Below are 26,470 nucleotides of genomic sequence, written 5' to 3'. Positions count from 1 at the left end.
ATAGCTTTTTATTGTATATAGTTTTAAAATATAATCTATTTTACCTGCTTTTCAATTTGCTTTGTTAATTAGCAAAGAGTTCCAAAGTGGTATAGTAAAATTTTAGTTTTTTTTTTCCACAAAAGGATGACGAAGATATATTTGCTAAGAAAATTATTTAGAAATTACTATGTTTGTCCAAAATTTTTCACATGACTTTGTGCAGCTACTAATCTCAAGATGCTATGCAGGAGGCTATAATTGTTTGATTCTTTGCCAAACCATGCCACAAGTTGGTTGAGTAAATTTATATCATAACAAAATGCATAGAACATAATTGCAGCTAGACAAATGAGAGGAACAATTTAAAACATTTCAATCAAATGTTGAATCCAAATACCCTCAAAACCTTGACGTTAGCACTGTACAGATAGAAAGAATAAAATACACATCGCTTGTATAGTATTACAGATTAAAAACTTCTAAAAAATAGGTAGCCTAGACAGTCAATAACTACCTTCCTTAAAAAATCTGCAAACAGAAAACTCAACAGAGCTGGTGTTACACTAACATTACATATTCATATACTGCCACCTTGTGTCTAAAACAGTCTTTGCAAAGGTTTACTCTAAGCTCCCAAAACCATCATCATCATGGTCATGGACAATTTAAAAAAACAAACAAAAAAAAAAAAACCCACACACTAAATTTTTTCCTACTCTACACAAAAATGCTATATTTTAAAACTAATTTTAAAGAACAATTTGTGTTAAAGTGATAATTTGTCCATAGGTTTTCAATCAAAAATTTTGTTCAGGATGACTTGAATTCTGAATCCACTCGCCTCACCTTCAAGTACTAGAATTAAAGGTATGCACCACCACACCCATCACTATTCAGTATTTTTAAAACAGAAATAGTTCATGGTGTTTCAAAGAATACCATCAAGATATCCTGATGTCAATTCGAGGGTCACACGGTCCTAATTGTTAATAAAAGATTGAAAATCAGATTCCCATCTTAGAATACCCCAAGGAGCATGAACAAGAGAGTTAACAGTCTTCTACAATAAGTTTAAATTTAATGCTAAAAAGTGAGTGATATGTTTCAGGTAATAAGGTAAACACAAATATACTATTAATTCAAATCTCAGTATTATATTTATAGTATGAAATATCTGGGACAAAATGTATGTTTGCTTTGTACACTTTAAAATCAATAAGAAAAATATACCTACCATGTATTCTTGTCTTTAAATTAATGGTCCAAATTTTTATTTGCCTAGTAGTGTCTTCTCAAAGTGTTTCTCAAAATGTGGTACACAGATCAGTTGCATTAGAATCACTTGGGAAACTTATTAAAGATTCCTTCCCCTACATGAGAATATCTGGGGAGGGGGCCAGGTAACATGTAATTTAAAGAGCATCCAGAGATGGTCATTTTCAGAAATGCTGATTTACAATATAAACGTATAAACAATTTACCCATAATTCATTTATTCCTTGAATATTTTATTAAGTGCTTAACACTGAAGAATAAATCTTAGAATCAGAATTTTCCACTTATTTGTTAGTTATCCCTCAGTGGGAAGGATTCTAGTTTAGGAATAAGAAACCTATTTGCTAGCCAAACTATTCTTTTATCCCCATCAATGTCCATTCTAGTTCTAAATCCTGTTATCAATGCAAAATTTTACAAAATTACCTAAGGAAAAAAACCTATTATTTCAGTTATTAACACCAAAAATTTGTTTTTGTTTAAAGAAAGGAATAGTGTTTTAATACAAAACAACCTATGTTCTAAACATTAAGAATTATGGACATCATGATAAAGTAGTGGGGCAACACCTGCTTTTGTTTTAACGTACCAGGCTAGGCTACTTCTCTTAGAATGCAAAACACCAGGCAAAAGAATAAAACTACAAAATATAAAACCCTAAGCAAAAAATAACTACAAAATGCAAAACACTAGGCAAAAGAATAAATCTACAAAAGCCCCAGAAACTTTATCTCCATTCATGCTCAAAACAATGTACTGGAGGAGAACCTAATCTAGCTTGAGTAGTCACCAATAAAACACTTACCTTTTCCACAAGTGGAATTAACTGCTGGTGTTCTGCTAAGGTCTTTAACAATTCCATAATGAAAGGCAGGTAGTTATGCTTCCTTCTGATATTTTCAATCTGAAAATAAAACACATTTTATGATTGTATTATCTTTTTGCATCCAACTTAAAATCCTTCATTCTCATAACAGTATTAGAAATAAGATTTAATCTGTCCTGATAATAAATAATGTAAAACAAAACAAGTGGCAAGCATTTCCTAGGTACAACTTTTTTCCCTTGGCTTAGCAAATCGGTTTTTAAAGTTCTTTCTAGGCAATCTATTTTTGTAGGAAAAGCAGCAACTTATACCAAGGATATTTATAAAAACATAAGCTGTGAAAACAGGCTCACCAAGGTCTACATGCCTACTACTGTAACTACACAATTCCTGAAGCCAAGACTAATGAGACCAGCTTGAGTTTTTGAAGTTTAACACATTTTCTTGAGGACTTTTTTTTAAATCAGGATAGATGGTAGAGGTAAATCTGTGCTAGTAAACAGTCTTCCAAATTCTGTGCTTCTAACGTTTCACTGAGTTATACATTCCATTTAGTAGATGACTGCTTCTTTCCATAGTTAAAGCTTCTATCATTTATAAGTCACTTCAACATTTCCTCAAATCAATTTGAATCTATAATTTCTTTTAAAGTAGGTTATGATTCTTACAATTAAGTCATAGGTAGTTTGTGCACCGTATTAGTATTATGTGACAAGGAAAATATTGATTCAAACTATCATCTCATACTTCCCTGTTGCCAAAAACTTGGCCCTTTCTTTTTCTGCTTTTAAATTACTCCTAAAAGCCTGACCACATCTTCCCTGATAAAAACACAGTCCTTGCCTTGAGCTTCACATGAAAAAGGAATCTTGTACTACTCTCTCCGTATGACAGATACCCCAAGGTACATAACCATTAGGCATCCAATATCTAAGTCCTCCTTCCATTCTCAGCTTACTGAACAGACTGTGAGTAAAGGAAGTCAGCAGAAGTCAGTTACATAACTTTGTTATAACTAAAGAAAATTAAATAAGGATTCTTAAAAGCCTTAGAATTTTAAAAGAAAAATCAGGAAACAAAATTCAAGCAATTTTAAGGCACAGCGATTTGGTTATACACTTAAGATAGAATATATACTAACGAATAAAGGAGACTATACAAAAACTTCATCTGTTAATAGTAGTGCTATAGGTAGGTAGGTAGGTAGGTAGGTAGGTAGATAGGTAGAGAGAGAGAGAGAGGCAGACAGACTGACAGATAAGATGATATTCATTATTTTGTTACTAACTCAAGAAAATAATTTAAAATTTTTAAGTATTATTATTATTCATGAAGCAAATGAGTAATGTTCAGAGGGACCAAAATGTCCATATTAATGTAATTTCTGCTTGAATTAGAAAGCCTTTTTAAGACTAAGAAATATTATATGAATTCATCTAGCACTAGAAACAAAAATGTTGTAGGCAAAAGGCCTACAACAAGCATCCAGGTAAGCACCTAGAGTTCTTTCAACAGTTTTCAGCTAGTTTGCAGTGGCATGTATCAGTATGCCCAGCAGGAGGTTTCCCACAGGTTCCAGGCTATTGTCCTTTATACACAGACCATTACAGGTCAGGCATGGCTGCACAGCCAGGGCTACACTTGAGACTGTCTCAAAAACAAACAAAACAAAACAAACAAAAAACAAACCATAATTCATTCATTCATTCATTCATTCATTCATTTTCTACTAGAGAAACTCAGAACTTTGCAAAAATGACTGCAAGTCTTGATCAGGCACTACACAAAAAGAGTCATCACACTACACGGCACAGCAGCTGTCAAAGCCTACAGACAGAAGCCTGGTTGTTCCCAATAGTCACGGGCAGGACACCCTGGACATCAGGAAGAATAGTAGGTATAGTGAGACATCTAACAGGGAAAAAGTCTGTTCATAGCAGCATTTAAAAAGTGAAACTTGTGTCAACTGCCTGATAATCAATGCATTATTCTGAAAACTCACCAATGACAGGAAGGAAAGAAATCGACGAGCCAACATACTTTCATCTAAACATTATACTAAAACTACTAAAACATTATAGCCTATTTTTAAAAACCATACCTTATATCTCTTTAACTTTTGTACCTCTTCTTCAATAAGCATCTGGTTTCTGGCAACTTCTGACTGAAGAGCACTTAACACAGTACTACCCTGATCTGTATCCATGGGTTCCTCCTTAGGGAAAAAAAAAGAAACAGTACCCTAAAGACTGTGGCTTAAGTCCTGCCAACATTTAAATGACTCATATAATTATTTTCAGATTTCAACATAATATAGCCCAATAAGATAAAAATTAATGGGTAAAATCCTTAAATATACCTCCCATATTTCTGATCTAGAATACTTGACTTTCACCTACTACTAATAGTATAACGTAATATATTACTACAATCTATTAAATTACAAAATAATTTAATTTTATTAAAATAAATAATTTACTTAAACTATCTCTAAGATATGATCAAAGGACTTTTCAAAAAAATTTCTCTACCATTAGCTCTCTTTCCAACCACATTTATAGCATTGAAAAGATAATCATTAAGATTGGTAAGGATTGGGGCTGGAGAGATGGCTCAGTGGGTAAGAGCACCGACTGCTCTTCCGAAGGTCATGAGTTCAAATCCCAGCACCCACATGGTGGCTCACAACCATCTGTAAAGAGATCTGACACCCTCTTCTGGTGTCTGAAGACAGCTACAGTGTACTTACATATAATAAATAAATAAATCTTTAAAAAAAAAAAAGATTGGTAAGGATTTTATATACATTTATATATACCAAATTAATTCCTACAAAAAATACACTTTTGATTAATTGTAAGAGAAAATGGCTAAAATCATTCATTACTAACATTTAGCACCTATGTTACTCTTTAAGTGATATGCAAATTTAATTCTCATGAGAATATTTTATAGTAAACACTATATATTCATGCTTTATTAAGAAACCAAGAAAAATATCAATTGTAAAGTATAAAACTAAGTAACATAAATTCAGAATATTTCCCCTTAATTAAATCTATTGTAAATAGGAAAATCAAAGTAATTTTTCTCCTGAGAGAATACAGTACCTATGCAAAAATTTTATACTCAAAGGCCAAAAGGAATGCAAAGAAGGCTCAACTGTCAAGAGTATTTCCTGTTCCAGCATGATGACTAGAGTTCAGATACCCCAGAAAAAGCCAGGAATGGCTGCACACATGCCTATAACACTGGTGCTGTAGAAATCAGACAGGAAAATTGCTGGCACTTGCTGGCCACTAGCCTAGTTCCAAGCTTAGTTACAGACCGTCCCTCCAAAACAAACAAACAAAGAAATCAGTGTGTGATAGAAGATACTAGATATCCTCCTCCAGTTTCCACACATACCTACTCCTGACAGTTATCCCACCCCGTATACACAACCAAGGGTGTGTGTGTCCACAAACCTCTGCAAGTTGTCTTTGTAACTCTGCTATCTTCTGTTCATATATCATTTTTCTGTCAGATACAATGGCCATTAAATTAAATCGAATTTCTCCTTCACTATACCTGCAAAAAGGTATTAAAAATGTAATAAAAATTATAAAACCATTAGTATTAAGATAATTCATTGTAATTACTACATAATGGAATAAGTGAAATTATTAGTAGGCTAATAATAAAAACTGACATTTTAATAAGGTTTTGTATATGAAAGAGTATAATGTAGTAAATTTTATCTAAATTTCATCAATTGCAAATAGTTTAAATGTTCCATACTACTATGAATTTTATTTAAGACATTAGAAATAACATATTTTCATCACAGAAATAGGACAATTATTACTTAAGTTCTCAGAGAAAAAGAATTAAACCAAGACTTTACATTTGTTAGATTTGACTGATGATACTAAACATATTTTCTGAGTCATGATGTAGCTTCTACTGTGGGCATATGCATTTTAAACTTTATAACTCACAAGTAAATATAAAATATTAATTTTAATGTATAATTATATCAAGTAGAAAAATTACTACCCTACCAAAAATCCCTCATAACAGTATGAACCGCCTTAATTTTGAAATTACCTATAATACATAAGGAGACTTTCTTTTTAAAATTTATTTATTTTATAGATGTGAGTACACTGTAGCTGTCTTCAGACACACCAGAAGAGGGCATCGGATCCCATTACAGAGGGCTTTGAGCCACCATGTGGTTGCTGGGAATTGAACTCAGGACCTCTGGAAGAGCAGTCAGTGCTCTTAACCACTGAGCCATCTCTCCAGCCCCATAAGGAGACTTAATCTAGACAATAACATACTATGAAACATAAGCCTATATTTGTATTAGTTCAAACCTACATGATACTTCAAAAGTATCTTATAATTCTAATTATCAAAAAGAACATAGTCAAATATGCTTTAAATTATGTAAAAATGTTAAAAAATTTTCTATACCTTTTTTAAATTGAAGAAGTTCTATGTTCCTAATCCTATCAAGTATATCTGAACTTTGTGGAAATAATACATTAAAAGGAGAAAGAAAAAATGGGTGTCAAGGGAGGAAATTCACTGTAAGTCTGAAGAATCCTAAGGTGAGATGTTATTTTGCTGGGTCTATCTACCTATGATATTATAGTGTACCTTTTTAAGATTACAAGGTAAACAGCACACATAACCCATCATTTCCTATAACTGAACATGTTTATATAATTATTTCAAAATCACTTCATCTTGAAAATCCTCAAAACCAAAACAACAGTGCAAAACTACCTGTACAACTATTTAGCAATAGTCAGCTTCTCACTTAGGGCTGGCACTGTAGTTCAGAGGTAGATCATTGCCTAGCATACCTGAGGCTAGATTCAAAGTCCTGCACTGCCAAAAAATAAAATGAAACAAAACAAACAAAAAGCCCCACTTAATGAATATCAATGCATTTCTCATATCGTTAAATAAAATTTCTAAAATACATTCTCTCAATACATTAATTCAATGAAGAGTAGGTCAGATGTTTAACATAGAACATTAAAAAAATCAAAACATTTTTTTAATTAAAACAGAAAGCAAATAAACAAACAAACAAAACCCCTTAGAAGCCAGATTCATATGAATGGTATTAGTGGAGCATTACTTTTGAATCCTTTTCTCTATCACTGGCCGCACTGCAGTGATCCAGTCATCTTGATTGCACGCACCTAGAAGTAAATGTTACAGAGTTAAAATACAAGAAAAGGCAGTATTAACTAACATTCTCTCAAAGTTTTAATCAACAATACTTAAGTAAATTGAGGACTTACACAAATGTTTTACAGGTAAATCAGGATGTAGCCTACTATATCTAAGGACAAGCAATACTGATGCAGCCTTGGCAAAGCTTGAATTTTAGGTGTGAGACACCATATGTCTTGAGTGTTCTTTTTAGTGTAATTATGTTATGTTTCAATTCTTACTTTTTGATACAAGAATATATTATCATTTGTATTGTCATACTATTGTTTAACATCATGTCATGCTATCATGCAACCATGTTAATAGACACTAAAATATTTGAGAATGAATTAGGAAATTAGCTTACTTAAATGTACAATCACGAGATAAAGATAAATACACTCAGTGATAGAGTGCTTGCCTAACACACTGTAGTCCTGGGTATGTTCATTCTCTTAGTCTCTCTCTTTCCCTCACTCACTAGGTCTCCCTCCCTCCTCCTCTCCTGACACAATAATTCTTTAAGCAAATATTTTAAGTTATCCTCTAAGAGATGACAAAACTAAAAGTTAGGAAAATAAAAAAAGAAACCGATCCACACGTAGTAATAAAGTAAAGATTCGATCCTTTCTGACACTTCAAAATTATAAAATAAAAAATTGCTAAAGAGTAATAAAGTGAAAAAGATCAAAATACATCATATGCATGTATGGAAAGGTCATAATGGATTAAAAACTACTCTTTACTACTACTATATGTTAGGAAAAATTTTAAAAAATTGAAACCATTTAAAATGCAAGGTCAGTTAGCCAAAATGCTGTAATCCTCTTCTTCCCAGAAGTCCTGTAACAGCTATACAATAAGTGTGGTTATTCTGTATTGTTCACTACTTTGTTTGTATTTAATAATTATAATTGCTGGTCAACAGAAGATATAAGAGTTCAAATTAATTATCAAACTAAGAAAAGCTAGCTTCCAAAAAATTATTTTACAAGGAATAAATGTTTTTAAATACAAACCTTCACTAGATAATTATTAGTTATAAATGCATGAAATGATCAAAAATTACAAAATTATAAACAAAGCAAACCTACTTATTGGTTGTACTGATGGGTTAACAAGCCTAGGTCACCACAGAGATACATTTCTAGGTCTTATTTTATGTATAAAAGTATAAAATTTAACCAAAAGCATATATTAGACTCAAATAAAGCAAAAGTTTGCTGATTGCAGTCTAATACAACAAAAGAAATGTAATAAAGTCACAAAAAAGAATTATAAATCTTTTGTGAGGAGCTGGAGTGCAGTTCCGTGACAGAGCCCTTGCCTCCCACAGATTTGTAAGACTGTATGTGGACACGGTGTCTGTCTGACATAGGAGCTGGAGTGCAGTTCCGTGACAGAGCCCTTGCCTCCCACAGATTTGTGAGACTGTATGTGCACACAGTGTCTGTCAAACATGTGTATGCTCTGTCTCCCTCCCTCTCTCTCTCTCTCTGACACAAACTGTTAAGCAATTTTTTTAGGTTATCATAAAAAGTGCTTTCCACGCTGCCCTACCCTATGCCTCCTACCCACTCTGGCTGACTCTCTTCATTTCCCCACTTGTGCATTCTTGTCACAGGTACTCCATGACCAACTCCCTTAAGACCTTTCCCTTTCCCTAATGCTTTCCACTGCAAAGTTGAGCATGATGAAATCTCCTGCTGTAACCCCAGCAGGAGAGAGATTGAGGCAGAAGATCACAAATTCAAGGCCAGTTTACTTAGAAAGTCATTATCTCAAAATAAGTAAATTTATTTATTTTAATTAAAAATAAATTATGTGAGCTGTGTGTTAAAAACTCACAGGCCCCAAATGAATAGTGTAAGTCCTTGCTATATAATCACATCATTTAATTTCATCAAGCAATCAACACCGTATTATACTACCTCAAAGTAGCTTTCATCCTCAAAATTTAAGCAGACCTGCAGTTAACATAAAGGAGAATATAAAATTTTTCATTCCTTATCCAAAGTACATACCAGAACAGAAAACAAATTACCTAAATCAATTGGGCCTTCTCTTAATCCATCCAATTCATATAGTCTTCCATTGACTGGAACATAACTGACAAAATGAAAAGCATCTTCTTCTTTGGCTGATGTCTTTGTATCAAATTCAAACATCTGCTGTCTACAGTAAAGAAAAGAGTAAGGGTCAAAGAAAAATCAAGTACAACAAAAACAAGCAACAGAAAATAAGACAGACAGAAACAGAAAGATGATAGGCAGATGGACAGAGACACACACATACAGTTCCTTACCTGGCAAAACTGTTGTGCACTTGTCGAATCACATCTGAGTTACTCAGTGCCAACCCCTTCATCTAAAACAATTTTGAAAAGCAGCCTATTAGAAGAAGAACAATCACAAATAGGTCATTTTAAGATTAAGAAGGCTACTCACAGCTGCATCAAAACTTTGGGAAAATTCTTTAAATTCTGATAATGTCTCTCCTAAATGCACATCTTGATGGGTACAGTTCAGTAGTACACTTACGATTGCCTGAGTGGCACAAGCATTATTAATTACCTATAAAATATAAAAAGGAAGAGTATTATGAGTCTGTTTTAATTTTTTTTTTTTTTAGTTGACAACTCAACCTCCAAACAAAAGTAATCTTCAAATTCTATTTCATATAGCAATGGTATAAACTTTTAGTTCCCATTCTGGCCTACTTTCAGGAAATTGATAAAATTCTTGAGTTGAAGATTCTAGAGTCAAAGAAACTTAGTAACCATTAAGATTGCAGACAAATCCAGTTAACGCAGCATGACCAATCAGCCTAACCTAAAACAGCTACCTAGAACAAAATAATTTGTCCTTCCTCCTAACTTCCTTCTTCCTAAACTTACTCTTACCCAATTCATCCACATTTAACTTTAACTCCACAGAGATTCTGCAACAACTCATTCCCACCCTCATTTGAATATCTAATACAAGTATTTATTGTTCACATATTTTTACTCAAAGCTACAATCATCATACTTTATGTTCAACAGATTACATGGATCTTATATATACACAAGCCAAAAAAAAAAAAAAAAAAAAAAGACCTCCTTCTGTACTAGATACTGGGTTCTTTACATATATCAATGATTTTAATCTTCTCAACAAACTATAAAAATATATCTTTATTTTACTTTACGTTTACTGAAGCTGAGACACAAAGAATTAAAGGGCTTCCCAAGGACATATAGCTAACCAAGAGACAGTCTGATTCTACAATTTGTATAGCAGACATCATACCAAGCTGATTCTATATTATGAATGTGGGCTTCTCCAATAAGATCACCTATTTTATAACATCTTATCTTCCACACAGCTCACACCTAAAATGCTAAGATCACAGAAATAAAAAACAGAAAAAGGAGCTGGAGAAATGGCTCAGCCATTTCAAGTATTTCTGCTCTTCCAGAGGACCTAGATTTGGTTCAAAGCACCCACATCAGACAAGCCACAGTATAGATAATTCCAGCTCCAGGAAATCAAATGCCCCTGACTTCTGGGAGCACCTGCACTCATGCTTACAAACATACATGCTTATACATAATTAAGAACAAAATAAAGGAAGGAAAAGCTCTGTGAGTTCAAGGCAGGTCTGGTTTACACAGCAAGTTCAAGGCAAGTCAGGGTCCCCAAATAAGATTCTGTCTAAAAAACAAACAAAAACAAAAACCCAAATCATGAATGAGGTAAATTCTGACTTCTACAAAGAAAATAATACTTTTCAAACATATGGGGAGATGCTCACACACACATGAGGACTAGGGTCAAAATCACAAGAATCCATGTAAAAACTGCATATGCCTGTCAATACTGTATCAGGAGCATAGATGGGCAGCAGATCCCAGAAGTAAAGGTGGGTTTCAGATTCAAAGACCTTACCTGCAGGCAATAAGACATAGAGAGAACAATAGAAGAAGATGACTGATACTCTGCTTTGGCCTCTGTATATAGGATGCATGCCTACAGACTTACATACATGTACACCCACACATATACAGAGAAAGATAAGATTAAATTTTAAGATAAAAGTAAACTCAGGAGACTGAGGAAGTAGGATTCCTTAAGCTTTAGCATTCAACGTCATGAGACCCTATCTCAAAAATACAAAATCAAACTTAGTACTGAGAAGAATACTGCTCATGAAGAAACTTGTGAGAAGTCACAAAGATACACAAATGACAGAAAACCAAACTAACATAGAAGAAATAACTTTACCTGACACATCTTATGTCTTTTCCAAATACAAAATTCTTATATAGCTTTGAAAATCTGGGCAGACTAAAAGCAAACATAATGAAATTCTAGAAAGATATGTAAAGAGTTTCTATAAAGGAAGAAATTGCAATGAGATATTTCAGAACTAAAGAGCACTTCTGGTTGGTTGTATTAGTATGGTTGCAGCCATAGAGGTCATTTACTAATTTATACATCAATGATCTTAAAAATTTTCTAACATATTTTTCATAGAGAAACTAAATAATTTAAAACGGTTTAAGAAAGATTCAGTTGAAATTAAAGAAAGGATTGGAGAGGATAGAAAATAAAAACAAGATTGACTAGGTTATTATCCTAACTCTAACAAAAGTGTTAAATACTAAAGGTAGACTATTAAGCCCAATTTTGTGTAAATATGCAAATAAGAAATCTAGAACTCAACTAAATAGTCAAATAAAAGAAAGCCATGACAGAGCCAATCATAAATTTGTTATAAATCAAGAATAATACCTCCATTCCATGTACCTTCAGCAAGTTAAGGAAAACATAGGCATCATCAATGTCTTCCTCCTCCATTTTCACAAGTCTATCCATTACACACTAAAGGTGCTACCTCTATTCGAATCTACATCCACCACTACTTTCAGTCTTGCTAACTCTCACATAAGTATCTATGATTATATTCTATACCATGTTTAAAGTGCACTCTTACAGTATAACCAAGGTAATTTTCTAAATGAAAATCTAATCGTCCTCCATCATCTTGAAAAACATTTTGATAACTTATTACTACTCACAGAATACAGAGAAGAATCTTAATCATATAAACTGCTACATACATGAACTCCGTTGCTACGACTACATGATTAAAACCTGGGCAGACCAAGCTATCCAGCATCCCAGCATGGATGGGGGAGGGGTTCATGAAGTCTTACACACATCTGAGGAGCTACTGCAACTGATGGCTGTTGAGGAGAGGAGTTGGTTTTCTTTGGGAATGTGGTCCTTTACAGAATATCCATGTTCTGGCAGATGGCCCTGTACCCTTGCACATATAGGTACACAAATAGGTGAGTAAACTCAGTGGGCTTACATGATGCTGGCACAGAAAAGTGGTAGAAGGAGACAAAAGGAAGAAGTGAATCGAAGGGAATCAGGTGCATATTGTATGCTTATATAAAACTCTCAAGCAGTGAGTCTTCAAAAATAATGCAGTTAAGATTTTTAGAAGTGGGCTGGAGAGATAGTTCAGAGGTTAAGAGCACTGTCTGCTTTTCCAAAGGTTCTGAGGTAAATTCCCAGCAACCACATGGTGGCTCACAATCATCTATAATGAGATCTAGTGCTCTCTTCTGGCCTGCAGGTATACATGCAAGCAGAATGCTGTACATATAATAAATATATCTTTAAAAAAAGATTTTTAGATGTTTAAAATAATCATAGTTCCTAGGAATACTGATTTATTTTCCCTGACTCTCAAAAAATAACAATGTGGGAATTTGAAAACCTTGAGAAATATTTTCCCCATTATATAATTCTAAAATATATCATTGTTGCTAAACTAACTAAAAAAAAAAAAGAAAGAAAGTCTCAATCAACCTAAAATATACTGCGTGACCTGTGCCTTTCCTTTGGTTATTATCTGACAGTTGTTCTCTAGTATTTACCGTTTTCTTTTTATCTAAGAACTGAATGCCCAAATTTTGGCCTGAACTGAGGCCACCTGGAATAAAGACAATCTTCCTAGTTTCCTTTGCTAATTCAGGTTATGAAGTTTGGGGGGGGGGGTTGTTTGTTTGTTTGTTTTAAAGTAAGCATATGACACTAACAACTTATATAAATGTCCATAAAAGCAACAGATTGTGCTGCCCACTTCTGAGTGTCTGACATATGCAACTATGATAGAATGATTGAAGCTCTGGCAACAATTTTGGACCATGAAGAAACCTCTCAAATAGGAGTCATACAGAAAGCAACAAAACTGTTGCCTATAACCTTGACAATTACAAAGGATGGATGGAGGGAGGGAGGGAGGGAGGGAGGGAGGGAGGGAGGGAGAGAGGGAGGGAGGGAGGGAGGGAGGGAGGGAGGGAGGGAGGGGAAAATACTTACTGTAAGACCATTATTTCTTTAAACCTGTATCTAACCTAACCTGGTTCTAATATGTTCTGCCTACTAAACTTCATATTCCATGACATCTCCCCATTGTTCTCCATAGTTGGTTACACTGCCCTTTTTTCTTGTAGTATCTTCTAATAGTCACAATTCCTTTTACCGTGAAGCTGTTGTCAATCTGGAATGACCCTCAGCCTTTTCCTTTAATTAATGCCTTCTTATCCTACAGTTTCAGCCAAACTACTTACAACTTACTCAGAGGAGTCTGATCAGAACTCCTCAACAAGGTCAGATCCTTTATTTACTTGTTTAGCAAATAACTTCACCCTCAAAAGTTTGATTCCTTGGTCTGTCTCTACCTAGGGGGGTCTAGAAAGAGTGATGCCTGAGAATGATGTCTTTCTAGGGGGTTTTATGTCATACTCAGATTCTAATAATGTGCCTTAGAGTAGGCACTTTGCATCAGTTTTATGGGCTGTCTTCTGTGGGGCAGAAGACTATGGTAATCTACATCAATAACAGATCAGACCTATGAAAACCATCACCACTACAAATCAGTTGGAATTTCCCGGGAAGACAATGCCATGCATACTGTCAGAAAGCATTGTATGGAAAGTCAGTATCATCTGTGATCCCACTGGCAGAAGACAACTGGAAGTTCCACCCATGGAATACCTTTTGGTGAAATTCTTGTGTCTTTCTACTACTCAAACACCTCTGTCCTGAAAGGCAGAAGGGATGGAGTCAGACAAGCAGAAAGGAAGCTAATAGACCATGCCTTTGTTGTCAATGACATGGCAAGTGTTTTGTACAAAAACATTACTGCGATGTAATGTTTTAGCCTTCAAAGTATGAACACATACAGTTCAAATGTTTTATTTCTGAAAATACTCCTAAAGTCTAGACACTCTTTCCTGAACACCTCTTCCTGGTGTCCTTGAAACATAAGATCAAAGATAACGTATTTATGTAACAATTCTCTTAACAGGCTCACATGAAATATAAAATTAGCAAATTAGTAAATTTTAAAGTGAAATTGACCTGAAATACAGAATAAAATATTGACATCTTAAGAATAGTATAATAGTACAATACAAGCCAGGCAGTGGTGGCACATGTCTTCAGTCCCAGCACTTGGGAGGTGGATTTATGAGTTCGAGGCCAGCCTGGTCTACAGAGTTCCAGGACAGTCAGGGCTACACAGAGAAACCCTGTTTGGGGGGGGGGGGGGGGACAAAAACAAAAAGACAAAAAAGTACATTACAAATAAACTATTACAGTAAGATAAAAATGTAGCCTGGGGGAAGGGCTGGACAGATGGCTCAGTGGTTAAGAGCATTAGCTGCTTGCTCTTCCAGGGGATCTAAGTTTGATTCCCAGAACTCACATGATAATTAGCAACTAGCTGTAACTCCAGTTCCAGCAGATCCACTGCCCTCTCCTGGCCTCTGAAGGCAATGCATGCATGTATTGCAAAGGTATAAATGCAAGTAAAATACTCACATACATGATTTTTTTAATCTCAAAAACTATTTAAAATATTAAATGTTTTCTGAAGAAAATGTAACGAATAACTAAGAAAATAATCAGAGGACACCAGAAATTATAAAGTTTTACTATAGTATCATCTTTTATATCAAGTACTCTCTTTTTTGTTTTTTTTTCCCCAAGTACTCTCTTAAACCTTACCAATAACAATGTCTCTGCCCAAATGCAGTGGTACATGTCTGTAATCCCGACAGTTGGGAAGCTGAGACAGAACACCATATTCCAGACCAGTCTATACTACATAGAAGCTCCCTTCTTCCCCACAAAACTCACACCAACAATAAAGTCTACTGCTGTAACAACAGAAAGACACAGTTAAGGCCTGATTAAACCACACATCTTAATGTCTGGAGAGTAGTGGGCTCAAGCTCTTCAATCATGATAGCTTTAGATACAAACAGTTCAATCTCCATTTACTGAATACATACTACATGCCATGTACTACATTTAAAAGCAAAATTCCCAACTCTCAGACTCACAGGCTAATGTGGAAGAAATTACAAACATAAACATAGAAAAAGCACACATACAGAACCACAGAGAAAAATACAATAGTGGCCATCTCCAAAGTAGGAACAATGTATGAACTATTTCAGTTTCAATATCATATATTTTAAAAGCTTGCAATTTCTGTAACAGATACATAGTCTACTTATTGACTAGACTAGTCAAACCATTAAAAGAATGGATGGTGGCGCATGCCTTTAATCCCAGCACTTGGGAGGCAGAGGCTGGCAGATTTCTGAGTTCCAGGCCAGCCTGGTCTACAGAGTGAGTTCCAGGACAGCTGGGGTTCTACAGAGAAACAAACAAACAAAAAAGGGGGGCTAGTCCTGGTCAGTATGGGATTATGAAAATATTTATGTTCATAAGTATACTTCTTTTTTTTTTTTTTTTTTTTTTTTTTTTGGTTTTTCAAGACAGGGTTTCTCTGTGTAGCCCTGACTGTCCTGGAATTCACTCTGTAGACCAGGCTGGTCTCAAACTCAGAAATCCACCTGCCCGGCTTTATACTTCTGTACTTTTAGAAAGAAGTAAAAGCATATTTTCATATAGAACAAGAAAACTTTAACTTCTCTTAGAAATATTCAATTCAGAAAAGTTAAATGAAAACAAAAAGAAAAAAAGAAAAATAAGCAAACAAATAGAGAAGAGCTGTGTCCTGACCTCACAGGTAGAAATGACAATTGCTTACCAATATTGTACATGATTGGGGATATCAGAAACAACCAATTTTTAAACTAAATAGGTTTTTTTGGCTTGGATTTCAAACTCTTATCAAACTAATTAATTAAACTAATTTAATTCTTACTTCATTTTTTTCCAAACAATGGGACAGATATATGGACAAAATCTATTAGGGATTTAACATTTTCTGATCATTTTATAAACAAGGATGGCCATGAATCTCCAAAAAGAGTTAAGATCCTTCCTAGGTTCAATTATTTCTATCATAATTCTACTAAGACAGTTTTTACTGTTCCTGCTTTTCCATTTCCTAATGGCATAAAAGTAATGGTGTTTATTTAAAAAAAATAGCATTAATTTTGTAAATGAAGTAGCTTCCCAGAAAAATATTATTTGCAAGGCAGCAAAAATCATTTTTATTAAATTTTGATCTTGGGGATCTTGGGGCATATTCTTTACTGTTTTATGGAATGCGATATGAAGGCCAAATACCTTCTACAGAGCACAACACCAAGAAATGCAAGCTGTTTTGAGAAACAATATTTGTGTGATGAGGTGTCAGGTAAGTTAATGCCTTTTTTTTCTGGATTATTTTTACTTGAAAGAATAAATGACTCACAAACATGACTTCAATCAAGAGTATCTGACAAATATTTTCCATAAATTATATTTTCCACAAAATAAGTAATAACACTAAGGAAATTTGACAGGTGTTTATCATTGATTTGAACTTAATAAAAATTGAAATTTTATAAAACTCTGAGCAAACCCTAAGTTTATAAATCTCATGACACAATTTCTCTAATAAAACAGAATGATTTTAGCACACGTGACTTGCTACAATTCTCAGTTCAATCAAATTTATCAATATTTGAATGATGTATGCACAATGAGTTTTCCATAACTAATGTTGCTACGCAATCATGTAGAATCATAACAACAAATGGTAAAATAATCCAAAGAAATTTATCAGAGCACATACATTTCATAATGCAACTAACATTTTTGTTATGTTTCATGTTTGTTTCCTGGTTTCCATACATTGTTAATGAATATTACAATTACCTAAAAATAATTTTCTTTCTCCTAATTACAAACATATTGAAGTACAGATTTTCTTAACTTATTTCAACCAAAAGCAAACCAAAACAAAGACAGACTAAATGGAGAAACAGAAGAGATAATCTTTGTGGATGCCATTAACCAGGTAATATACACATTTGAGATGATCTAAAACAATGGAGTTTTTTAGTACTCTTTAATTTTGGTTTGATAAATATAGTTAAGTTTTGATTTAAAATGTTATTTGAGGTTTATAATATTACTTTGTTACAGAGTGGTTGCTTGTTATACTAGAAACCTGGAGTTTATCTATAACCTACTTATATAAACATGTAACAATCCTGTTAATTTTCAATCAACTGATCACTTTTTAAATGTCTCAGTTTTATTGTCTATACATTACATACTAGGAGGAAATCATAAAAACAAAACTTGTTTCTGGCAATAAAGTTTAAAAGTGTAAAGGGACCCCACAACAAAAGAAAGTGCTAAGCTAGATACAAATACAGACTAGTGTCCTTTGGCTCCTGCAATTTTTCAGAGAATCATAGACAATACCTGCTTTGCAAAAAATATTGTTTCAAGCCTGGAGTCCTGAACCACAGAGCCAGCAGGTTCTTCTCCTGGCTGCCACTTGAAAAGAAAAATTAACCCATGTACTGGCCTACAAAATAAAAAGCTGAATTAGTAACACCAAAACCAGATTTCTTTATGTATGTATGTATGTATATATATCATCAGTATATCATGTCATAGCTATTTAACAAAGAGAATGCAAATTAACTAATTAATTAAGTGACTATTTAAAATTTTACTAAGACAGGCATTTATAGTCATTAGAATGCTGGCTTAGAAGTTAGTAAAACTAAAACCTAAATCAGTCAGAACATAATTATGTAAAGATTATTCTCCAATCTGTAGACAATTCATCAATTCATTTATCTTTTATCAACTCACTTAAAAATTAGAAAAATGTCTGAGTGAATGTGATAGCACAGATCTACAAAATCCAGCACTTGGGAGGTAGGGGCAACCTGGGCTCTGGAATTTGAGGACAGCCTGGGCTACATGTGGCCAGGAAATTTGGTTTTTTGAGACAGGGTCTCAACTAGTCCTAGCTATCCTGTAGACCAGGCTGGCCTCTGCTTCCTGAGTGCTAGAATTAAAACATGTACCACCATGCCCAGATTGTGGTCCTGTGTTAAAAATAAAGTATATAGTAAAAGTGGAAGCTATTTGCTTACATCACATCCCAGTATACAGAGTGTTTATATAAAAGCAGCAGCCTGCATACACATTAACTCTAGGAAGTCACTTTTGCATCATTATTGAATTTATGTATAATCCTCAATCTACAGTATGAATGGCTACTGCCATCTTATACATAATGAAATTACTCATTCATAACGGAATAATAAGAAACATTAAGCCATTATTTAAAATTTCTTATTTTGACAGCTTTCTTCAGCTTATTTATTTCTTATTCTCGTATTTTGTCTGTAATCACTGCCCTTTCTATGGGAAAGATGAAAGTAGGAGAAAGAAACTCACCCTTTTCTCACCACTAAAAACAGTACAGTAACTGTAAGCACCCATTTCCTCTCTGTTTACTTTATAGGCTTTTTGTGACAAAAATCTCACTCTGTAGCCCATGTAAGACTCACTATATAGCTAAGCTGGCCTCAATAATCAGACATCAGGCCTGGCTGTCATTTTCCCCTTGAAAAGCTTTTATCTTGTCCCCATTATAAGACTATGAACACTCTCAAAATGAAAACTCATCTGGTCTGCCATTTGCAGTTAGTCAATGTGGTTTTTGTCTGTTTATAGAGACAAAATCTCACTCCATACTCCAGGTTGGCCTGGCCAAGAACTATCTACATATTCATCACTTTCCAGGAGTTAGTTACCATTCCTAGTCTTACCTCACACTTCAACTCTGGGAAGCGATTCTTATCAGAAAGTTGGTGAAACATTCTTCCTAGCATCAACATTTGGAATTTGACATTTTAACCTTCTCAGGAAACAATACAATACAGTCGGATTTACCGGTGCTTTTCTGGCTTATTATTATTTTAATGATAAAATCATTTTAGGGTTTAATGCTATTGAACTGTAAATGAATTCTGTGAATTTATAATCAAGAAAATGTATATACTTTTTTTTTTGGCATATAACTTACCCATGAATCTCAGATTCTTGGATATAAACTCAGGGTAATACTTATCCCATAGGATTGAAAACAATAACAAAACCAAAACCTAAATGTATTCAGCCGTATGGTAATTCAAGTAAAAGGAAAAGACAAATCCGAGTATATTTAAAAAGTGTGCTGAAACGTAGATAAATACAATTAAAACTTCACTTACTTTAGCTTTTCAAAACTCTCAGGCTCTAAGCTCCATATTTCTTCTACTTGGGCTCCTCGGCAGCCTGAAACAAGAAATTATTTTCTTTAGAAAACAAAAAACATATTTTCTCCTTTACCAAGAGATAAAATACCAACTAAAAGAAAGGCACACGCCAGGGCAACAAGACATGACAAAACAGAATGGTGAAAGTGCAGACGTCCCCAGCCAGGTCCACTGCTGCCTTCATTGTTTCCCAGCGACCTATTGTGAGATCATAGTATTAAGTGTCCAGAGTTTATTTACATCAAATAGAACCCTGTACTCTCCACTCTGTGTATCTCAATCCTCAGCTCTTTCTTACTCTGTTCTTACCTCTTTTTAAATCGCGATATACTTTTCTTTTCTATGAAAGAATAGCACTTAACAATGACTTCCAGTCCTCAGTTTTGATACAGTCTAAGTATATTACCTACTAACCTTTCTCCCTAGCCCAAGCACACTCGTCTAGACCACTGTTTCCCAACCGTGCTTATTATGGCTATTTCGCTCTGCTGGGAATATGCAGCAATATCTATAGCCTTTTTTTCCTTTTCTTTCTATTTCCCTCCCCTGGTCAATAGTATGAAGAATACAGGTGACTTACCACTGGCATCTAGTAGAAAGAGATGACAAACATCCTACGTTACACAGGATACAAATTATCTGACTGCATAATACATCTATATTTCCAGGTACTAGGAAAGCTAAGCTAGGTGGATGATTTGAATACAGGAGTTCAGGGCCTCCAGGATTATCTAAAAAAATAGTGTTGTCCCGGCCAAGAAACTTTGTTCTAGAAGTACCACAGTAGTCATGGAGTAAGCATTCAGCTTCTTAAACTGCTAAATTTGAATCATGGCTCAACCATTAGTACATATGACCATTTTGCCTCTATGTCATCTTCATACTGTTGTAAAGGCAAAATTGAGAGAATAAATAAGACATTTAATATGGTGCCTAACACTAAAAGCCACTAGATGGCAGCTAGCATTATTACAAGACATAAAAATATCAACGACTATCTCTTGTGTGTAAAGAGTTTTGGACAGAGTTTCTCTAATATCTACACAATATGACTTAACACCAAAAATACGCAGGATATTAAGCTGTCTGCCTGAATTCACTATAGCTACTATTAATTAAAGTCTACATTTGCTTGCAGTTGTCTGGAAACCTAACACTCCTGATTTTCAAGTGAGTAGTCAAGAAGCCTTCAGATGTCTTGTAAAAACTTTTAATGGTTCTCTGTTAAGGTTAGTGTACCTAGATTATCTGTAGCACAAAAGAACTAAGTTCAAGTTCACGTCATCGCATGTCTCTGGCTTCACTCTCTCAAACGTTAAATGTATGTGTATGAGCCTAGCTGTCTTGAAGCTCAACTTTGAGAAAGGAGACAACAAATCTAAACTTTGCTTTCCTCACATATGTACAAACCAAAGTTAATATCTATTTTGTTTAAAGGAGAGAAAGATTGATTTGAGAGAAATATTGAGAGAAGTTTTCCTGTTATACAGAGTGGTGAGGAAGAAAATACCAAACATAAAGAACTTAATGCAAACTCTCCTAACGTTAAAAAAAAGTTGAGGAGCCTTGGGTAGTAAAGTGCCTGTGCACAAGCACGAGAACCTCCACGTGGATCCCAACCCTCATGCAGACGAGCTTCAGCAGCCCTAACCCTTGCTGCAGGGGCAGCGAGCGGGCAGGCAGGTTTCTTCTGGAGCTTACTGGCCAACTGGCTTAGGTAATAGGTGAGACTCAGCTCAATGAGAGAACCTATCTCAAAACCCAAAGTGGAGAATAACTGAAGAACTTACATTATCTATCTCTAGCCACTACAAAGATGAACACATACATACATACTACACACACACACACACACACACACACCAAAAGCTGAGGAAAGAGTTTTTGAAGTTAATGAACTACTAGCATTTATCAAGTACTTTTTGTATGCAATGTGCAGTTAGCAAGCCCTGGAGAGGACAAACATTAATAAATGATTGTAACGCAAGTCCTATGATCCAATACATTCAAATCAAAGATAGTGCAGGATGCATTAAACTTATATGAAGAATACATAGGATATATTCTACAAGTTCAGGGCTCGGCAGATCATTCACTGGTTTACAAGAACATTTTCATGAGTAATTGAACTAAATCCTATACCATATGATCATATAATCTGTCATCCAAACCAGAACACTCTTTTAAGGAGGTTCTAAAATTTAAATAACAGAATTTTAAAAATACTATGCACTAACATAACTATACTCATACTATTGATCTTTCTTATAGAACTATATAAAATTCCAAAAGTAATTTCAAAAATATTTTCCTTTTCTTTTACACCCCCTTAGGCAGTTTTGATAATTAACTGAAGCTGGCCTTGAACTTCTTATTATTCTGCCTCAGCCTCCCACAAATAATATTAATAGTTTTGTATGGTCTGAAGAATGATTTACAATAGTCATACCTTTAGTTTTGAATGAGTGATTTTATTAAATATATAGCGAGTCAAAGTAAATGAACGATCAGTAAATTACAGGTAGACAGCAAAACATCATTATATTGGCCTCAACTTGTCCAATCAGTTTCTGCAGGGTTCTGTGCATGTTTGATTTGTTCCTGTACCCGGAGGGCTCACTGGAGGGGACAATCTGCTCTGCCCAAAACTCTCTAAAAAACTCCAGCCAACAACCTCAAAGGGATTTCCCCAATGGATTTCTGATATTTTAAGTACCTGATTTGATTTTTAAGTACCTGGTATGGGTTTTAAGACTTAATTCGTGTTTATGTGTATAAATTTTATCTGCATGTATGTATGTGGGCCATATAGATACCTAGTGCTTACAGAGGTCAGAATAGAGCACTGCTCTCCAGGAACTGGAATTAGAGACAGTTGTGAGCTGCCACATGGGTGCTAGGAGTGGAATCCATAGCCTCTGGAAAAGTAACCAGTGCTCTTATCTGTTCAGTCAATGCAATTCTCCAGACTATAGTGATGCTATTTTTAAGTGTTTATTTTTTTAATATTTAAATTGTGTGTGTGCATGTATACATAAGTTCAGGTGTCCTTCGGACCAAGAGGATTTCATGAAGTTGGAGTTAGAGGCAGTTAGAAGCATATATGCTCTTATCCACTAAGCCATCTCCACGGTCCCAATTTGATGTTTTGTCTACCTCTTCATCTTTTGCTATATATTTTTACTTTAGCTTGCTGTATACTTAATAAACTCACTTATTCCAAACTAAGAGTATAGCTATCAGGATGATTCTAACCATATAGAACAATAATTTTCTTAACAATACATCTAGACCTCCCTTCCCTATGAAAAATACTTTAGTGTTCTCCTAAAATATTGCTAGTGCCTTAAATGACTGCTAGATTCTCTTATCTTCCAACAGATGGCATCTCAACATTTTTTTCCATCACCAAGTCTACCAAAAGCAGTAGGAAGGACTCCAGCTTCTTCACCCCAACAAAGAACACTCCAGAAGGTTTCCTCAACCCTATTCTGTTACCCCACGGTATCCTTGAAGATCATGGGATACATTCAAGACATGTGGCTGGTGGTATGAGCCAACTGCTAACCTCTCAAAAGAAGATCTGCACTGTCTGAACTTTACCAAGAGCCCTAAATTAGAAACTAATACCCTTTAAATGAATCAGTGCTATTTTGGGGAATACAATTATAAACAAGATATATGTACCTCCTAAGACTATACATTTCTTGTGTGACAGCCAAATTTTATCTTATCTCTTTCCTCAGAATAAATTTTCCTTCTTAGATGTGATCATAAGAGACTTAATTTCAAGGACCCAAGTCCTTGAATTTCTATAAGTTCTATTATTTCTATAAATTCACATCTATATTTAAGCATGAGTCAGTAGCTACAGATGAAGAAATTACTCCAGACTTCTCTCCTGGCAGAGACATCTGTATCTTGCTACACCTGTGTCAGCACAGTGACGGCTACATTACATAGTGAGTTCATTTCAAAATCACTGCAACAGTATTCATAATACAAACACGTGTTTCACTTTCAGACAAATAAACCTCCAACCCTATTGTAAATATAAGAACTGGACAAGAAAAAAAATGAAAATAATTAAAATGAAGCATTTTTCCTTTGAAGCAGCTGTTATAACTTACCTTCATTTAATGCTGAGCAAAATTCTACAGGAGGCGCCAACCCATTAATAATTGTTTTTTAGAATGTGCAGATGCACTTATATTACTCATATGTCTAACTTTAAATTATTCCCAAATTCCAAGTTTTCTGTACATGTGAAACTGAAAACGGCAGCTAGTTTATGGACTACAGTAATGTCTTTCTTTTTATTGTGTATGTGGAAGAGAGAATACCAAGGCACGTATGCCACAACTGAGTGGGTGTCTTTCAGAAGGGGTTAGCGCCTTCTTCAGGGGGAAGAATGTGGGTCATCAGGTTTGCTATACCACCAGCCCTAGACTTCATTAATTTCAAAATAAACTTGGGCCACTATCTCTGAACATCAACTTTTCAAATGACAGTTAAGATTTTGAAAGTAAAATTTATCACTTAACCTGTAAACATTTCAAATTCAGTAGATGTCCAAAACTGATCTAATTTTCTTGCCTATCAGGTCTATTCTTTAAACTATACTTTATTAGCCACTAAAGCCAGAAGCTTTAGTCATGTTTGTCTCTTCTTTCCTACATTCAGTCAACTCCTGCTAATTTTCTTTTCTTTTTCTGTAGGAGAAATATACTACTACCCAACCTCTACTGTAAGGCTGGCAGCCCTGAGAACTCCTCTTTTAGTGTAGCATGTTCTGGATGCATTCCTGCTCCAAAGAGAATGAGGAGAAGGTATTTCCACATGCAACCTGAGATTGAAATACTACATAAATGCTGACTCCAAGGTTTTAATGTCAAGCCAATCACCCACAAACTTACCATTATCAAAAAAGATTCTCTCATCTCATTCTACCTTAACTCTAAACATTGTAAGCACAACCAATGTTAATCACAAACTAATTTTGTTTGCACTTCACATCTTTTTCCAAGTAAGTCCCCAGGGACTACCAGGCAATCCAATCTATACCATATGATATATGATTTGGCATGACTTTACCTTTTTACCTAAGATCTATACACATTACACCATATTTTAGTTACTTTGCTGGCTGCTCCATAAACTACCTTCAGGTAACCTACACTACAGATTATGATTTCTTTTGCCCAGCTCCTCTGTGATCTATATGGTTAAAACACTTTCTGCATTCTCTTAAACGAAGAACAACATATTGTTATAGTTTGACTCTCAGTTCTTCAGACCAGCAGTCCGATTATTCACATTAAAACTTCCAAATCCGTAACTGTATGCCCAAAGTACAGTTGAACATATGCTATGTAATACTCAAAATATTCAGCCATGTACAATACACACAATCTACATTGCTATATTTTGGGTACAAATTTTAACAAAACAGAAACAATATTTGAGGAAAAATTAAAATTAAAATGGAGAAGGAAAAAAAAAACTCCCCCAAAACTTTGGGAACACGAGGAAGGATAAACTGTCCTATTGGTTGACTAGTACGGAAGGAAATAAAAGTCAGAGAGAAATTCAGAGGTAAACATGTGGCCTCTGAGCAAGAGCACTACCTCAAGAAAACTCAACTTCACCGGAAGTCAAAAAGGAGGGAGTAAAAGAACTGCGGGAAGTAGCGTGCAGACCCGCGTAGACGGTTATCTGTGGAGGTCCGGAAGAGGTGCCCACATACGAAAGGTGAACGTTCTGCTTTGGGAAACTAGAATCTCGAGTTTCTGGGTGGCTGGAGCCTCAGACACCACCCTGGGAAACACAACGCCCTAGACCGGCTGCTCCGCAGGACCGACGGCCTGAGCGATGCACCTGACCACACTGGAGACAGGGAGGCTCCGCGGGGAAGGGACAGTGGAAAGGACAAGATAAGCGCGTAGGAGATGATGAGGGAGGGATACAGGGAAGGAGGACGCTCGAGTCAATTCAAGTATCCGAGTCCCAAGTCCGGAGAACACAGCAGTGCACAGGCAGAGGGGCTCCTTCCCCTCGTGGTGTGGCTCCCAAGATCACTGCGGAGACGCGGCTGCCCCGGGCCGAGGACGCGGCCGGAGCCCTACTTTCCACACACGCCGACTCCAGTCCCCGAAGTCACTTCTCCGACGCCGGGCGTCGGTGGCGGCAGGTGACCACCTGGCCCAACGTGGGCCTCCTCCCGGAACCCCCGGCCCAGGATGGTCCCCCTGGTGCTCACCGAATCCTTTAATGAGCTCGGTGAAGACCCCGGGGTCGCTTTCCATGAGACACCACTCCCCGGCATTGCTCGACATGGCCCCGACCACACACACCGCCCCGCTCCACCTCGCGCTCTCCGAAGCCCGCAGCGCAAGCTGCCACCGGCCGCAGACCTCAGCAAAACCCGCCGCGGAGCGTCAACCCCACGTCACCCCGCCTACTTCCCGACAGCCTCCGGGCGCCGTCACCTGCCGCGCGACAGAGCACGGAAGGACGCTCTAGCCACCCAGGAGACGTCGAAACTCCTCGGCAGCCTCTCAGGATCCGTAGCGCCCTCCGCC

General features: G+C 35.6%; 1 protein-coding gene and 1 non-coding gene across 5 annotated transcripts in view; both read right to left on the bottom strand.

Annotated features, from left to right (window-relative positions):
- Window positions 1-26,322, bottom strand: part of Uchl5 (ubiquitin C-terminal hydrolase L5) — a 29,004-nt gene extending 2,682 nt beyond the window's left edge. The window contains exons 1-11 of one of the 4 annotated variants that reach the window (XR_007980588.1): window positions 26,149-26,322; window positions 19,845-19,908; window positions 18,034-18,139; window positions 9,745-9,870; window positions 9,603-9,664; window positions 9,342-9,472; window positions 7,221-7,284; window positions 5,551-5,653; window positions 4,185-4,298; window positions 2,063-2,161; window positions 1,217-1,366 (exon numbers count right to left, since the gene is read on the bottom strand). Coding sequence is in view for 3 of the 4 variants with exons in the window: in XM_052201290.1 (XP_052057250.1) it covers window positions 1,337-1,366; window positions 2,063-2,161; window positions 4,185-4,298; window positions 5,551-5,653; window positions 7,221-7,284; window positions 9,342-9,472; window positions 9,603-9,664; window positions 9,745-9,870; window positions 18,034-18,139; window positions 19,845-19,908; window positions 26,149-26,224 (975 nt within the window). In the remaining variant the exon portion in view is untranslated. Of the gene's footprint in view, window positions 1-1,215; window positions 1,367-2,062; window positions 2,162-4,184; window positions 4,299-5,550; window positions 5,654-7,220; window positions 7,285-9,341; window positions 9,473-9,602; window positions 9,665-9,744; window positions 9,871-18,033; window positions 18,140-19,844; window positions 19,909-26,148 lie in introns of those variants that run through there. The other 3 variants (XM_052201290.1, XM_052201287.1, XM_052201288.1) reach the window with 3 other exon arrangements.
- Window positions 24,600-24,734, bottom strand: LOC127697992 (small nucleolar RNA U109). Its single transcript, XR_007980645.1, has one exon. It is a non-coding gene; the product is annotated as a small nucleolar RNA U109 (small nucleolar RNA).
- Window positions 26,323-26,470: the final 148 nt, after the last annotated feature.

Source organism: Apodemus sylvaticus, chromosome 12 (assembly GCF_947179515.1).
Source record: "Apodemus sylvaticus chromosome 12, mApoSyl1.1, whole genome shotgun sequence".
NCBI classification, from domain to species: Eukaryota; Metazoa; Chordata; class Mammalia; order Rodentia; family Muridae; genus Apodemus; species Apodemus sylvaticus.
Note: the sequence above shows the minus strand (reverse complement) of the source record. Positions and strands in the feature narration are given on the sequence as shown.